The 16,907-nt window shown below is 52.0% G+C and overlaps 3 protein-coding genes across 3 annotated transcripts; 2 read left to right on the forward strand and 1 right to left on the reverse strand.

Moving 5' to 3' along the window:
- Positions 1-3,552: 3,552 nt before the first annotated feature.
- MIND_01242100 (Cytochrome b561 domain-containing protein) lies at positions 3,553-4,528 on the reverse strand (the record flags this gene model as incomplete). The annotated part of the gene is made up of 3 exons (XM_037368910.1): positions 3,553-3,719; positions 3,772-4,219; positions 4,269-4,528. 3 exons carry the CDS (start codon positions 4,526-4,528, stop codon positions 3,561-3,563), a joined length of 867 nt encoding a protein of 288 aa, XP_037214878.1. The 3' UTR covers positions 3,553-3,560.
- A 1,138-nt stretch (positions 4,529-5,666) lies between these two features.
- Positions 5,667-6,433, forward strand: MIND_01242200 (uncharacterized protein; the record flags this gene model as incomplete). Its single annotated transcript, XM_037368911.1, has 5 exons — positions 5,667-5,846; positions 5,897-5,974; positions 6,029-6,109; positions 6,166-6,272; positions 6,322-6,433. The coding sequence occupies 5 exons, from the start codon at positions 5,667-5,669 to the stop codon at positions 6,431-6,433; spliced, it is 558 nt and encodes a 185-aa protein (XP_037214879.1).
- Positions 6,434-6,800: 367 nt separating this feature from the next.
- Positions 6,801-8,726, forward strand: MIND_01242300 (GH16 domain-containing protein; the record flags this gene model as incomplete). The annotated part of the gene is made up of 7 exons (XM_037368912.1): positions 6,801-6,996; positions 7,047-7,248; positions 7,328-7,597; positions 7,645-7,759; positions 7,808-8,035; positions 8,111-8,386; positions 8,433-8,726. The coding sequence occupies 7 exons, from the start codon at positions 6,801-6,803 to the stop codon at positions 8,724-8,726; spliced, it is 1,581 nt and encodes a 526-aa protein (XP_037214880.1).
- Positions 8,727-16,907: the final 8,181 nt, after the last annotated feature.

Raw genomic sequence — 16,907 nt, forward strand, 5'->3', positions numbered from 1 at the left:
TACTGTTACTTATAGTTTGAATACTGACCTATTTCGATCAATTCAGCGGGCCTGTGACCCGTGACCGTTTGGCCAAAATGTTTAATTCAGCCGCAGGCCGAATTTTGCGTGACTTATTACCTGATTAGGAAATTTGGCGCTAACCCCTAGCGGAAAATTTGAAAATTATCCTAATTGGGACACTTTGGGACCAAAAGATTTGGCTGTGACCCGTGACCCGCCGAAATAGTTCGGCCAAAAAATCCCATGTGACCATGACCCGCCTAATTGAAGGAAATGGGTCAGTAGTCACTTGTAGGCCATCCAAGGCTACATGTAATGAATCAGCAATGATAAATTTATAACACTAGTCACACTGTAGTCACACTGCACCCTACAGTGGCGGCAAAATCAAATGTCTTTTTTTGGTAACTCCCATCAGTGACACGTCCTTCCACCTCCTCTCTCCTCCTTTCGCCACTGCATGGCTGACAACCCTCCTACAACATCTCAGCAGCTTGCAGCAGAGCAAAGGCCACCCAAATGTACCCCAAAAAAGCGTGCCCAGGCCCAGCTTCTTAACGAAAATGGCATGCCATTCACCGAGATCGTGAAATGCATACCATTCAAAGGCATCCAACCTTGCATGCTTCCAATGTCAAGCATGTCAAGGATCATGGGGGTGACTTCTACTACAATGGGAAGCTGGGATGGTGTGGGAGGAAGAAGAAGATCAATGATGAAAATCTGGATGAAGCTGTCGCGAAGCTTGAGTCGGGAGAGCTGCAGGCTATTCCCAGACGTTCTTGAACGCACAGTACGCAACAATACCACCTTGAATTGCTTTCTAACTGACTCAATGGGCTTCACAGGTGCGACACTCACTCCTTACCCGTCGTGGTTTTGAAAGCTTCGTAAAGCCCACAAAGCCCAACCTGCTGGCCACACACTTTGAAAAGCAAGAGCAGATGTTCCACAAGTACAAGGCTTGGACTGACGACCGTGCAAGGGGGGTTCAAGATTTGAATCCCGGATATAGGGTCGGATTGCTTTTTTTCCAACCCTCCAGAACCCCCCTCCCCCCTCCCTTACTATATCGGGTAATATATTCCCACGATAAGATAAGATCTTGAATCAGGTGACCAATAATGAGATCAAAAGTGGCACAGAAATTGACATTTTAGACAAACTTCACATGAATACATATATATATATATATATCTTTATAGACTCACTTTTAGCTCTTTAACACTATGGATAAGCTATGACTGAGCTAAGAATAGTCACCTGCTATCAATAACTAGATGACAACAATCCCTGCACCTATCTAAGCCCAAGAATCTTGAATTCTTCATATATGAGGGTATAACTTGAGCAACGGGGTAACATACAGTGAGTGTTATATATTTTTAATGGATATGGACCTATATTTGCTGCAAAGAATCTTTATACAAAAAGTTTTTTTTGCTACCCCTAGGGACCCCCCTTCCCCTAAGGATCTTGAACCCCCCTTGCGACCGTGCTATGTTTCTTGCTCAACAATGGACTGGAAGTTTGCAATCAAAATCTTACCAAAAAAGGCAAGACATTTGATTTTGCCGCCACTGTAAGTAAGGTGCTGAAAGCCTTCCCATTAGAAACTAGTAGGCATTCTGTATACCCACTGTGTATTCTATGCTAAAATACTACAAATCTTGTGCAAAACCAACCCCAAACCTTCCAGAACCCCCCCCCTCCCCTAAACTTTATATAGCAAAAGTTTTTTCCACCCCTTCTGGGACCTCCTCCCTTACCCCATGTCCGTGATAAGCATCTTGACACTCCTAAAGTTTTCTCAGTGCTACCTTATCAGCTCTTTTTGCCCTAAACCTATGGGAAATAGCTAATTTTGTTGTAAAGCATAAAAGAAATTCATAATCTATCACTGCAGCCAGGTCAGATTTTAACCTGTTACGTGTTATTGCAAACAGAGTGTGTTATGTATTACAGCTGTTTTCATAATTATAGGTGGGTTGTGGAGCTCGTTAGACGCTCCAATCTATTTGTAGTTGTTTATACATGCCGCGATAAGTATTTCCTTTTTTGTCTATGCCCTCTCTACCACCCCCCACTCATCACCAATGGCTCAGGGCTACTACTTCCACCTTAACCAACATGCTGCATAAGCAATATATCCCCATCATCAAGGAACATGCTCTACACATGCACAAAGGCATGAAAATGAAACAAGCTGTCGTCATGCAAGCACTCAGTATCTCAGTGTGGTCGGTGGAGAATATTGTGAGGGATTCTTGAGGTGAATGAAGTCAGAAGTGAATTTTTGGGAGGCAAAATCACGGTAAACTCCAGAGGGCAATATTGTACCTTCTAACATCTTTTCCTTACATCTACTGTACTATTTCGATCAACTGTCCGGGGGGTGTAATGTGTAACGAAGGTGTCTGCTGAACAAGGTGTCCGGGTTACTACAAAAGGAAACTCTAGCTGACAACCGGAACGAAAAATTGCCTTGTTAGGGCTGTTTTTGATTGCAATCCGGCCACAAATGCGTAACGGAGGCCACAGGTGTCCGCGCTGCGACCGCATGTACACCTGATCGAAATAGTACAGTATAAATTGTACCATATTTGACTACGAAGCTTGGAGGTGGACTATAAAGGCTATAAAGATATCCTATCTGCTGCAGATACTACTCAGGTTAGTGATTTTACATTTTGGCTATTCTATAGAACTACTGGTACCGGCAACACTTCCTTTGAAAATAAAGAATTTGCCATCCAAAGTGAAATTACCAGTTTTTGTCTCTGTTAGCCTGGAGAATAGACAATATTAGCCTAACGACTACATCCTGTATGTACAGCTTTTATATGCTAGGGTAAGTATTAGGAATAGGATCAGATGGGTGCTTAGTAGGCCCCAGGTCGGATCGGATGGGCAGTGTGTAGGGCCTGTAGGGGCAAGGGGAAGGGGTTGGAAGAATGGGGGGGGTCATCACCCCCCGCCCTTGCTGGGGGTGGTGTCTCACTTTGAGGGTCTGCCTGCTGGGTAGCTGAACTTCATACTGCACTCTTGACACACCAAGTATGATCATTGCTCTGAGCAGTATGTCTGAGCCAGGTCCCAGGGGATTCCCAGGGTGGGGTGATACACCTGATGGAGGCAGTGATGTGATCACCGGAATTGCCTAAAAATCAGGTAAAAAGCTCAAGTTTTCTTTTCTGACATTTTTCAGGCAAAGGTTTCTGAAAAAAAAGTTCAAATTCAAGTTTTCACTCCAAAAAAATGTATTCAAAATTTTCACAAAATATAAATATGTGCCTGAGAGAGTAAACATTGGAGGAAAATTGACCACCATTGATAGTAGTTGAAGTTAAAAAAAGAAATATATCATAAATATGTGTATGACCCTGGATACAGACTGCCTTGTCCAAAATTTTTATGGAACCAGGCCTTAAAGTCTTTCTCACTCTCTTATCTATTTTTGATTTTCTGTTTTCTTTCCGAGACTCTCATGCCTTATATTAGAAGGTTCGTCCATAGCCTGAGGGTTCAGGTAAGTAATGTGCAGTTCCACTATCGTATCAACCCATGCGTGCGTCCTTCCTGCCATCTTCCTCCGCCCCAAGATCGTTTTCGTATTTGGCGGCGGCGGTGCCTGTCATTGCGGCGCGGGCAGTGGATTCTTGCTTGAACTGGCGGGGAAGTAGGAGCAATCCCGCGGCGTAGAGCACCCAAAATACCTATTACACCGAATTGTCAGAGGGGCAGCCTTGAAATGGGACGACACCTTACGATGATGAGCGCCATCCACGCGTTGAAGGCAGAGTCCGGGATCTTGTGGATGCCACCAGTGAACAGCGGCCACTCCGTCTGCAGCCCGTAATGGACCTGTGAAGGCCCGGGGGTGAGCAATGTAGCATTAAAAGATGGCATCGAAGGGGTACCTGGAAGGCGGCCAGCGCGAGGATGCTTAGGCCGAGAATGACATGGAGGTAATTCCAGGGAGCACGGTGGATGAGGCCGCCCCAAAAAGAGGCGCGGGACTTTGAAGAAGTGGACGACAACGCCGATGAGCAGCTGCGTGACGTACATCGCGAGCAGCGCTACGCCGATGTTCTGGTGCGTGTCATGGAGACTCAACGCTTCGAGCTCGCGCGCGAGGCTGTTACCCGCCGCCCATCCATAGAAGATCAAGGGGCCGGAAAGGACGAGTTGTATGGCAGCGTGGGACCAGAACCAGCTGGAATAGAGGTCAGGAACGCTGCTGAGATGGCACACCAGCAACGCACTGTCTGGTATATGTGCGAGTGTACCGCGCCACTAAGACACCAATTGGAAGCATGATGAGGAAGCCAATCGTCATAACGAGTCCATGGTTTCGGGCCTTGATCTCGACGAAGTTAAGTGGCGGGGAGGAAAGTACGGTATTAGGAGAGATGGGGCTTGAGCCAGAGGATGGCCCTGGTCCAGATGAGCCAGAGCCAGGACCACTGGATGAGCTGGAGCCAGATCCAGAGCCGCCGCTGGAAGGGGGGAATTGGTACGACATTGCAATATGCAGTGGAGGCGTGTCGACGGCCTACTTATAGCGACCCCACGCCATGGTTAGTGTGTCCAAGTTGCAGAGCCCTGGCTGCGGATTCGCCTCGATGCCGCCATTAGAATGGAGCTGCAACGAAAACGGGAGGTCGACATGACCGCAAGAAGCAAAAAGGTGGGAAGCCGCTGACTAAAACGGTAAACGTCCCACGATTGTCGTCCTCGGAATCTGATGAATACCTGGATTATGGGAATGTGGTGAATGGTTCACCCGTTAAAACCTGCTAACGGCCTTCGAATGGAATGACTATGACCATACTTGCACAGCGATATTTTGGCAGACGGGATGTCTTAAACCGAATCTTCTGCTGACAATAGTAATGGGATCTACTTGAATTCAAGCCCTTCATTGAACCTTCAGCTACAACGTCGTGCTGCGGTTTCATACGCACCATAAACACGATGCTCGGCTCTGAGCCATCGCTGTCCTCGCACCGAGTACCCGGACAAATGCGAAGGCGCCGGAAGTCCGACTCATTCCACGGAATTCTTGCATCCCACGGGCAACGCTTATTTCGTGCCCCGGGACAGCGCAAACTCTAAAGCTGCACTCGCTCTTGACTGGTCTCTGCATCATGGATGGCGTCATCGTGACCATCACCTGGATAGCGTGACGGTAACACGAGGTGACATCGACCGATGGCACTGATGATGATCTTCCTTCCTTTCGCCACATGAAACGCATTGCTCTGTCCTACGCCCCGCTTACGCCTCTCCAACGTGCCCAACTCTCCTGTCACTGGGCGGCGATTCAATTCTACGGCGAGTCAGCGACGCCGGACATAACTCTCCCGGCCAGCGTCTGTAGCTCGATTGTCGTCCCTTCAGCGTGCCAAGGCCGTGCAAACAGTCGCACGTCGGCCGGGAGTGTGTTACCCGCATTCATCGACGTGCAGATCCCTCCGCGACGCCTTGTGTAAGTCTCAATTACGCATGATGTCCTCCGGAAGTCGTTAATCGGGGTTGCTAGGAGGTGCGTGTTAATTATAGTCCACGGCTGCTGCGCATAAAAGACAGTTCAAAACTCGCGTTCAACTCACTTCCTTCCAAATCTTTTTCTAATCAAGACACACCTCACATTCCCTCTAATGGCTCTTCGCTCTCTCTTCGCTCTCGTTGCTTTGGCTGCATCATGTGCCCAGGCCGCCGCCGCCTCCGTTATCGTCGAGTCCCGCGTCGCGGTCCCTGCGCAGGACTGTATCAGTTTCGAGAAGTACATCGGCATGCATAACAACCCGACCATTTACAGCTCGGGGTGTGCCTCCGTGGTGCGTTTTACGAAGAAGTCGGGCTTAAATTGTCATTCACAAGAATATAGACTAGCTCCTGCCTCCAGGAGAATGGTACCAGCATCTGGAGTCATGTCCAATGTGTCGCGGCCGCCGCGTGCCAAGGCGTATGTGTACATCCATCATGTCTATGCGTCTGGTTTTAACTCTGTTTGTCGTAGACCTCCTCCGTCATCACGCTCAACCAGTGCCAGAACCCCAACGTTAAGGTTGCCGCCGCGATTCCAAACTTATCTGGCGCTGTTCGTACATTCCGCTGTTCCAAACACACGAATTAGACGGCTTTTTTTTCTTGTAGATTTGGAGCAGCATTGTCGGCTCCAGCAGCGACTCCATGACGCAGCAGAACTTCATCGACTTCGTGTATGCGGCCATGTCGACGGCGAATGTTACACAGTGGCCACAGTGCGTTTCTTCCTACGCGTTCTAGGCTTGTTGATAGACGCATTTGTAGGGTCGATGATGTGGCCAAGTTCTGGTGGGAGCCCATTCTTGACTGGACGGCCACGGGGAGCACCGTTCCGTATAAGAATTTTAACGATTGGCTCCACTTTTCGAGCTCCTGAGCGGCATTTGTCGCTTTACTTTCCAGTTGGCGTGTTTACGCATGGACTTCATTGTGATTACGATTGCGGTCATTACTTTTGTCATTGACTCACTGTGGAATTTATTCTCCTGCCAAATGGCTGTGAGCCTAATTAAGGATCTTGTGGCACACCGTCGTTAACAGCGTATCACGTTTGCTGCGGAATCAAGCCCAAGTACTTATTCTTGTCCTGCGGCCAAGAATAAACTCATATCTGCGACCATCGCCATCGATCGGGGACACAGCAAACAAGAAAAAAGATTTTTGGCAAACTTTTAGCTGGTCCCTCAACCAGACTTGTGCTTTGCCTTTGTTTGGATCACACTCGTCCACTACTCGTCCGCGCCATGATCGCTCGCTCATCTCGGCGTTGTCATCGGCCGGAGAATGAGCGTGGGACATACTTCCCATCCGGGGAAAGCAAGACGCGCTTCTCCCAGGCACGTGTTGTTGACGCCGTGATGTGCCGATGCGCGTCATCGCCCTCCGCTTCTTCTCCTTCCCTCCCATCTGCCTTTGGGCAAGCGAGCGACCTTGCGTCTGGTACGCCCACAAAGCCTCCCACGGGCCTGCGCTGAACATTTCTCCTCAAGCTACGACCCGCACGAATGACACGACGAATACGAATACGACCGAGACGACAGACGCTTGTGGGGCCGTGGGGAGTGTGGGCGTGGGCGTGGCTGGGGCTGGCGAGCGGGGTGAGGGCCGCGTATTACCCGCTCTTCACGTACTCGGGCACGACGTTCTTCGACGGATTCGACTTTTACGGGGCGATAGACAATACCACCTGGGGTGAGTCTGTCTTTCCGTTGCCGCTCCTTCCCTCTCGTCTATCCTTCTGTCTTTATCCTTCCATTATTTAAAGCTTAAGCTTCCTTCCTTCCTGCTCCATCGCCCTCTCGTTGTTTCTTTCACTCACGGCTAACGCTCCTCGCCCATCCGTAGGCAACGTCTCATACGTTACCCGCGCCGATGCGACCGCCGAGTCGTTAGCATACGTCAACGGGCGGGGCAACGCCATCCTCAAGGTCGACAACACCACCACCGTCCTTAACGCCGGCACCGTGCAGAACCGCAAGTCCGTTCGCCTCACCACCAAGGACGCTTTCGACGTGGGCAGCCTCATCGTTATCGATGTCTTGTGCGTTAATTGCGCCAATGTGTTTCGCCAAGCTGATGGCGGCGCAGGCATATGCCGTTTGGATGCTCGGTGTGGCCGAGTATCTGGATGAACGGCGTGCTAGCGCCGGGCCAGGTGTGGCCATCCGCGGGAGAGATAGATATTATAGAGGCGATCAATCTAGTGCGTTTGCTGTGCGCTTCCTTCGTTTCTAGAGACTTATGCTCGTAGATGGACCATAACCAAATGGCCCTACACTCGTACGCGGGCTGCGTCCAGCCCCAAAACGTGTCGCAGCTTGGCAACACGCTGAAGCATAACTGCAACGACACGACATCCTCCGGCTGCACTGTTTCTGAAACGAAGCCCAACTCGTATGGCACCGGGTTCAACAATGCGAACGGCGGCGCCTTCGCCCTCCAATTCGATGCCGCGGGGATATTCATGTGGTTTTGGAGTGTGCGTTGTTGCTCCTCTTCGCTTTCCCTGTCCTCCTTCTGCTGTCTTCTTTCATTTGGCTTATGAACCGAGTAGCGACCCAACATGCCTAAATCCATCACATCCGCCGCCTCCTCACCCACCGCCTCCATTGATTTGACCGACTGGGGTCTCCCTAGCGCTGCGTATCCCGCAGGTCCAGGCGGGTGCAACGTGACGCAGTTCTTCCCTGCGCAGCAACTCGTCATTGGTATGGCCTTCTCCAATTCCGTTTCAGTCTCCCCACCTTACTCCCATTCTCAAGACATCACGCTCTGCGGCCTCTGGGCGGGCGTCCCCGATATATATGCCCAGGACTGTCCTGGCACATGCGTAAGCCTCAACTCGTCCCTCGCTTTTAATGCGTCACGATCTACAGTTTGCCTCCAATATCGCGGGCAACGGTTCAAACTATGCCAACGCATACTTCGAGATCCCATTTATAAAGACGTGGACGGTTAACCCCGCCATCTCCGCCAGCGCGTCCGCCAGCGCGAGCTCCATCGCGCAGACGACGGGGAGCGCTAGCGGGGCAGTCCCGAGCGGGAGCCAAGTCGCCGGCGCGGGCGGGCAGACGAACACGAGCAACACGAATGCGGCAGGGAGTGTAGTGGGAGGCGCTGTGCTGGCGGTGATTCTGGCGGCCCTTTCGCTGGCGTCCTTGCTGATATAGGCGCGGATCCGGATTCGGATCTAAGTACACAAACCGGGAAACTGTGGAGCTGTGGAAGGACAGACTGCTGATATATTATCGGAGATGTGGACGATCTATCTACTACTACCTATGCGACCTACTTGCGTCTTACTCGTACAGATAGATACTTGCGCGGAATGTATGTATGTACCTCTACTACGTTGCTTTGTGACGGCCAATGTGTCCAATGACCATGTATGGTCCAGCCTGAACGTTGAACCCATAATTCATGACCGTCCAAACATAGCTTCTGAAGTGCTTGACATTTTAACCAGGGTTCTGAGCTAGTAGGTAAGTTCATTTTCCACAATAAAGCTGTCCTTGGTCCGAATACAGCCTCAGATGGAAAGGGGTTCGACCACGGATGATATAAACTTCCTTTTATGAAAATAATGAAAACATATTGATTATATTGCCTGGTAAAGTGTATTGAAAAGTCATATATGAGTGGTGGAAGCCGCAAGCGGCAGATGACGAACCTTCTAAGTTGTCAATTCAGTCCTGCTGACTTGTCTTAAAGGCAAACTCTTTTAACACCAATTATGAATAATAACAACAATAAATTTATTTATATACATCTCTCACTTTCTATTATACTTGCTATCTTGATGCTTGCCTGAACTTTAAGCCAAAAAAATTTGATTCATGGGATCATCCAGATGTTAATTAACTTAGGATGATATTTTCGACTACTTGATCATTAAACCAAACATAAAATTGAATGTGCATACTTGATACAAGTTTGGGAATATTTTATGATATTTCATAGTAAACCTATTGAGTAATTTGAGAATTTTATTGAAAATTACAGTATATAAACTAAATTCCCTTAACAAAAATATAGGTTTGTGCAGGGATCTAATGATATTATTCATGTATATTAAGGGAGAAAAGACCTGTTTACAGGGCTTATAGCTTATGTCTGTGGCTAGGTGAAACTTGAAAAGAAATCAAACACATGGGAAGGAAGAAGGGGAGAGAAAAGAGGAAAGGATGAGAGATTAGTGTACATACCCACTGTAATCTCCATGAGAAAATGCGCTGTTTTGCGGCCAGAAACAGTGTTGTTGAGCTCAATGGTGGATGTCCAAATTGGGCGGCCTTCACACTGGCATGTCTTTGCGTCGGCACTGTTCCGTGGTGTATGCCCTTTTGGGGGCACCATCTCCATTTGGGCATACACCCCAGCCAATTGTTTTTCAAACATTGGGCCTCAACTTGATGGCCTGTCACCAGTCAGCACCTTTTCCATGGCAGAAGCACATGTTCCTCTATTCCCACATCGTGCTCATGTACTGTACTTAGTAGTTTAATATAATGATGACAGTATAATACATCCAATATTCAAGTTTTCAAGGAGTTTTCTGTCTCTCAGATCTAAGTCCCTCTATATAGCAATGAAAACTGAAAAATCTTGGTCCAACATTAACGTTGGCGTGCAGGTGCAGGTCAGGTCAGTGTGACACTTGCAAAATCAGCCTCTCAGTACTGAGTATTTGTTATTAAATTCAGTTTCTGAGCGCAATAAACACTGAGTATATGTACTTGAAGCTGTAAGGGCAACCCCGGAGGCCTGAGATCAAGGCCGAACAGGGGGGGATCCAAAGCGTGAACATTGGTAAGCAAATACAAAGGAGGCTGACCTAGCAGGGGAGGATCCAAAGAGAAGAAACTCTGAGGGTCCATCTGCTAGGTAGCTGACTATATACTGCTTGTCTGTAGCTGCCGCTGTCAGGCACAGAAGGCTTGAGCGGCGTTGCAGGCGAGGTCCCAGGGCAACCATTGGGAGGGCACTGACGGATTGGTGATTGTGCGGGTGAGATGGAGGGCCGGACCGGAGACGCCATCGGAATCGGACCAGAATCGGACATGTCTCTGAGGCGCCGAAAGGGGGGGTTCCCCTGACAGAAGCACCAGATTGAACAAGCTACTCTGCTGACGTCACTAGCTTTTACTACTACTACCAACTCTAGCTTTTGTCACAGTCTCGCAGCTCGGAAGACACAGGATGTTGTGTTGACAAGCCTTTGGCTTGTTGTTGCTTGTTTGGTCTTGTTTGTCCATGTTTGGTAGTTGTTCCTGATCTCTCCCTTTATGTGTTCCTTAGTTCCTATATGGTTCCTTCTAGTTCCTGTTCCTGTTCCTTCTCCTAGCTTCCTAGTGACAAGCCTTTGGCTTGTTGTTGCTTGTTTGGTCTTGTTTGGTCTTGTTTGTCCATATTTGATAGTTGTTCCTGATCCCTTTATGTGTTCCTTAGTTCCTATATGTTTTCTTATAGTTCCTGTTCCTGTTCCTTCTCCTAGCTCCTAGTTAGTAGTGTATATAAGCCTGTCTCTAGTTTAGTTCCCATATCATATAGTTTCCCCCAGCAGAGTTTCCTTCACAGTTCAAAGTCTTTCCTCTTCTTCTCCCTCTCTGGTTGTGCTGTAGCCTTTGGTTGCAGTTAGAGCAGTTTGAAGGGCTCTTGCTTTTCTTGTTCTTTCTCACACCAGTGAGAAAGCTTGTCACTAGTTAGTAGGGTATATAAGCCTGTCTCTAGTTTAGTTCCCATATCATTGTAAGGGCAACCCTGGAGACTCCGACGAAAGCCTAGCAGGGGAGGATCCAAAGCGTGAATAAAAGCTACGGGAAATACACGGAGGGACCGACCTAGCAGGGGAGGATCCAAAGAGAAGAAACTCTAAGGGTCCGCCTGCTAGGGCGCCAACTATATACTGGTCGTCCGTAACTGCCGACGTAGAGCGCAGAAGGCCTGAGCGGCGTCGCAGGCTCTGTCCCAAGGTGATCGTTGGGAGGGTCTTGACGGATCGGTGATTGTGCGGGCGAAGGAGGCCGTGGACGATGGTCGGGGTGGGTCGGAGCGTCCGAGGGGGCGCCGGTCGGATGCGCCTCGGATGCGTTCGGAGGGTCCGAAGGAGGCCAAGCGGGGGTTCCCCTGACATCCCCCCCTTTGAATGCGGCGTCCCGACGCATAATACGGAAGGGCAGCGAGTCGAAGGTTGCTGAGGCGATGTGCCGTGGTTTACCCGGGTATCTCCGATAGAAGTCCGCAATCTTGTCTGGCGCAAAGACACGGTCGAACCGAACCCACGAGTCGTGTGAAGCATCGTAGCCTTTCCACCTGACGAAATAGTTAAGACGCTTATACCTTATCCTGGCATCCAAGATTTCCTCGACTTCCCATTCGGGAACTCCGTCCTCTAGTTCGGGGGGCGGTTCGTCGTAGCCGGGTCGTCCATCGAAGGGGTCGTCCTGAGCGGGCTCGAGCTTAACAACGTGGAAGACGGGGTGGAGCTTGGAGTAACGCGGGGGGAGGTCGAGCTTGTAGGCACCTTTGCTAACCTCTGCGAGCACCTTGAACGGTCCAAGGCGCTTGTGGGAGAACTTCTCGGAGGGCCGAGTCGTTCTAATGTCAGAGGCGTCTAACCAAACCTTATCACCAACTTGAATATTCGGAGCGTCCGAACGTTTCCGATCGTAGTACCGTTTATACTCGTCTTTGGCTTTAACGAGCGCGGCCTTTGCCTCGGAGACGCCGTTTGCTATCCGATCGCGAAACTCGTTCACCGACTCCAACTCTGAGCGGGCGCCTGGCTCGAAACCCATTCGGGGGAGCCGACCAGTGTCAGTCATAAAGGGTACCTGTTGAGTGGAGGAGTGAACGTGGTTGTTATAGGCGAACTCAGCGGCAGGGATAAGCTCGTCCCAGTCGTCTTGTTGGTAGTTGGTGAAGATCCGGATGTACTGCTCGAGCTCTTGGTTAACGCGCTCGGTTTGTCCGTCGGTTTTGCGGGTGGTAAGCCGTGGAGGTAGCTGGTTTGACGCCAATTAAGCGCCAGAGTTCGCGTGAAGTCAGCGATGAACTGCGAGCCACGGTCCGAAATGTACTTCTCGGGGTTCCGTGGTGCCTCCAGACGTTCCGATAGTACAAGCGGGCAGCTCCGACCGCGTCTATTGTCGTATGGCACTCAGTGAAGTGGGCACGCTTTCCGAGGGCGTCGACCACTACCATAACCGCGTCATACCCATGGGCCTCGGGCAGCTCGACGATGAAGTCTACAGTGACAGTGTGCCAACGTTCGGGCAGGACTTCGGTCGGATGCAGCTCTCCATGCGGAAGCCTCGGAGGGCCTTCGTGCGGCAGCATAAGTCGCAGGTCGCGACGTAGCGTCCGATATGGCGAGACATCTGCGGCCACCAGTAGTTGCGCGAAACCAACTCTAAGGTCTTGAACCGCCCGGCGTGTCCGGCGACTCGCGTATCGTGGCAGAGCTCGATGATGCGCCTCCTTAGGTCCTTGTCTTTAGGGACTACAACCTTGCCGCGGAAGTACAGGAGGTCGCCGGAGACGGCCCACTCGTCCGAACGTGATGAGCGGGGGCCCCGAACTTGACCTCGGACCTTCAAGAGTTGCCGGGCCGCAAGCGCGACGGGCTCCTCTAGGTCAGGCTCACCGGATAGCGCTTCCTTGATGTCGCGGACAAGTTCGGAGCCAGGCCCAGAGACGGTGACGGCCTCAAGCGCGAACGTGGAACAGTTCGGGGCGTAAGAGGGTGACATCCGAGTTGTCTTCGGAGATGCCGTGGTCGGGCCGGGCGGGAGAGAGCATCGGGACGGCCCATCTGGCGACCTGGGACGTGGTGCAGCGTAAAGTCAAACCTAGAAAGGTACAACGACCATCGGGCTTGCCGACGATTAAGGTGTTGCGCCTTTCGGAAGTATTCCAAGTTCTTATGGTCAGTCCAGATCTCGACCGGATGTGCGGCGCCCTCGAGGAAATGCCGATACTCCTCGAGTGCACGGATGATCGCGAGCATCTCCTTGTCGTGAATCTCGTAGTTGCGCTGGACATCATTTAAGCTTTTGGAATAGAACGCTACAGGGTGCCACTTCCCGTCCGGGGCGGATTGTTGTGAAAGAACCGCCCCCGTCGCATGATCTGAGCTGTCTGCTTCAAGTCGGAAAGGCCGGGAGTCGTCCGGGGATCGCTAAGACGGGCTCTGAGACGACCGCGTCTTTGATAGCTTGAAAGGCGGCGGCTTCGGCGTCTCCCCAGGCCCATTTCTGGTCTTTCTTGGTGAGCGAAAAGAGGTTGCGCTAGGGCCGAGAAATCCCGAATGAACCTGCGGTAGAAATTAGCAAACCCCAGGAACTGCTGGACGTCCTTCTTGTTCTCGGGCGGAGGCCATGCGGAGACTCCGGCAACCTTAACGGGATCCATTTCGACGTGGTTGTGAGAGATGATAACCCCCAGGTACTCGATTGACGATTTCTCAAGTCGCACTTCTCCTTGCGAAGGTACAGCTTGTGCATTCGGAGTCGCCAAGAACTTCGCGGACGATCTCGCGGTGCTTACGGAGGTCCGAATGTGCGATAAGGATATCGTCAAGATAGATCATAACGTCTCCTGAGAGAATGAGATCCTGGAAAATGTCATTCATCATCGTTTGGAAAGTCGCGGGGGAGTTCGTCAGGCCAAAATACATCACCAAAGGTTCGAACAACCCTCGGTTGGTCCGAAAGGCCGCCTTCCACTCGTCTCCTTCTTTAATCCGGACATTATTAAACCCCCAGCGAACGTCGAGTTTGGTGAAGTAACGGGCACCCTTGAGCCTGTTGATAAGGTCATTAATCAACGGGAGGGGGTACCGGTTCTTAATCGTCATTGCGTTGAGGGCGCGGTAGTCCTGGACAAACCGAAGTCCTCCGTCCTTTTTCTTAACGAAGAAGACGGGGGAAGCCATCGGAGATTTCGAAGGGCGGATACGGCCTGTGGCAAGTCCCTCCTCGATGAACTCGTCAAGTTCGCGCTGTTCAAGGGGGGAGATTGGATACACCTTGCAATTAGCGGGCTTCGCGTCGGGAACGAGTTCGATAGCGTGGTCCCAAGCCCTCCGCTCTGGTAACGTGTCGAAGGACTCCTTGTCAAAGACGTCTTGGAACTCCTTGGCCCAGTCCGGAATCTCCGGGGGGGGGCCGAGTTACGGGCGAAGGCCTCTGCAAGGCGTTGGGACACGGTGCTCCCAGCGCGAATCTCCTCGATTGGGCGAAAGGAGGTGTAGAAGATGCGGTCGCCGTCTTCAAGATGCTCGTCGTCGTCAAGATCTGGTGAGCGCTCCGGAGGGTCCGAAGGAGCTCCGAGTTCGTCGTCGGCATCGTCTGGGCCAGCGATATCGATAGCGCAAACGGTGGGGAAGGCGCCCGCAAGCAAGCGCGATTTAAGGAGTCGGAGGCGGCGAACCTCAGCGCGCTCGGTCCGTTCCTCGTCGCGGCAGGTGGAGCAGCTTCGGGGGCAGCGGCTCATTTTCACCTCCTTTGTTTCCCAGTTGATCTCGGGGTTATGCTTTTTGAGCCAGGAGTACCCGAGTATCAAGTCCTGTTTCCCAAGGTGGGTTACAGCCAGCTGAACGCGTTCGGAGTGTCCGTTGTACCGTAGGACCAGGTCCGCGATTTGGCGAATAGACCCAGCATCATTGGGGGTGCCGTCGACATTGTAGACCGGTATGGGTACTGAGAGATTTCGGACCGGCACGTTGTTTCGATTGACGTATTCTGTGTCGATAAAGTCCGAAGTGGCTCCGCAGTCGACCAGACCTGAGAGGGAGAGCTTGAGTGCGTTCGCAGTGGACTCAAGCTCAAGAGGAAGGTGGAGCGAGTTAACCCCAGGAGGCGGCAGAGATGGTATAGCTGCCAGGTAGCTTTTTCTCCCAGGCAAGTCGGCGAATCCGAACGGGGGCTTCGGAGGGGGCAGGGGGGGCGTCTTTCGTTTCAGGCTCGTTGTAGGGCAAGGGAGTTGATTCATCATACAGACAAGTGAAACGATTTATGGACGCCGAACGAGGGCACACCAGTCACTCGTCGGGGGACAAAATCCTCTGCCGGAGCCTCCGAATGCGCCTCTGCTAAGGCCGCGGTGTCGGACAACCGCGCAAGTAGCTCTCCCAGCATCTCATCGCCAAGTTGCTGGATTACCTCGTCGAGGATGTCCATATGGCGAACATCGGGGGGAGCGGACAGTCCCGAGCCAAGTGATTGGGGTCGCCACATCTGAAGCAGGCTCGACGAGGGGGCCCCGAGCCCTAGTACGATCCAACTCCATAGGGACGGGAGCCGGAGGTGCCGGGACGGGGGCGCGGGCCGCGGGTGGCGCAGGTGCGGCCACCGGGCGGATGGGGAACGGAGTTGCCGAACGGGCGATAGGGAATGCGCCACGCGGAGCCCCCGAAGGCGTCCGCGGGGTGGTCCCTTTGATGAGCTTCGCCCGCACCAAGGCTTCGTATTGGCGGAAAGCCCGAGTGCGCCAGCCCAGATAGTCACGGAGGTCTGGGGGTCGTTCAAGACGTGATGCCGTTGTTGATCAGGGGGTCAAGTCCGTGGCGGTACTTGGTCACCTTAACCAACGCGTCTTCGAATCCGGCGAGGTCCATTAGGTCCTCGAAGTCGTCGGCGTATCCGTAGACATCCCGCGTTCCCATGTGATAACCCGCGCTCTCCAATTTGGCAAGCGCAAGGTCCTGCTCGTTCTCCTCAACGAACCGAAGGCGAAACTCGGAGAGGAATAGGTTCCACCGAGGGAAGGGGAAGGGGGTTTTGCTCCCATGACGCTCTGCCCACTGCTGAGCAGGCCCCTCCGCCATATAGGACATGGCGTAGCGGACGGCCTTTTTCTTCGCTCGGCTCTCCGTTGACCACGAAGGCCTCCAGGGCAAGCCGAGCGTAAGTCTTGACCGCGTATAGGAAGGCGCGGCCGCGTTTGCGATCTCCGTTAAACGCAAACGGAGGGTTTGGTCGTAAGACCAGTTTTGAGGCGACAGTAATATCACCAAATAACGCATCCGCGTCGGGGGCATTCGGAGATGCCGAAGGTGGTTCGGGAGCTGCCGAAGGTGGTGCGGCAGCGGAAGCCTGGGAAGCAAGGTGGGTGAGGATATTGGTGAGGTTGTCTAGTTTCGCCTCAAGTGCGTCCATGCGCGCGTCAGCATCCGGAGCAGCTCCGGTGGACATAGCAGGCGTAAAGACGACAAGAGCAGAGGAGGAGGGGTCAAGTGGCAGGGGCGGTGACGAGGGGGGTACGGACTCGTACTCCGAGCCTGAATCAGCGCCAAACCTGGCAATCTTGACCGGTTAATCCCGTAGAGAGTTTCTTCTGCTGTAAGGGCA

The sequence above is a fragment of the Mycena indigotica genome, assembly GCF_014461135.1.
Source record: "Mycena indigotica strain 171206Taipei chromosome Unknown Mind.scaff0012, whole genome shotgun sequence".
Classification (NCBI taxonomy): Eukaryota; Fungi; Basidiomycota; class Agaricomycetes; order Agaricales; family Mycenaceae; genus Mycena; species Mycena indigotica.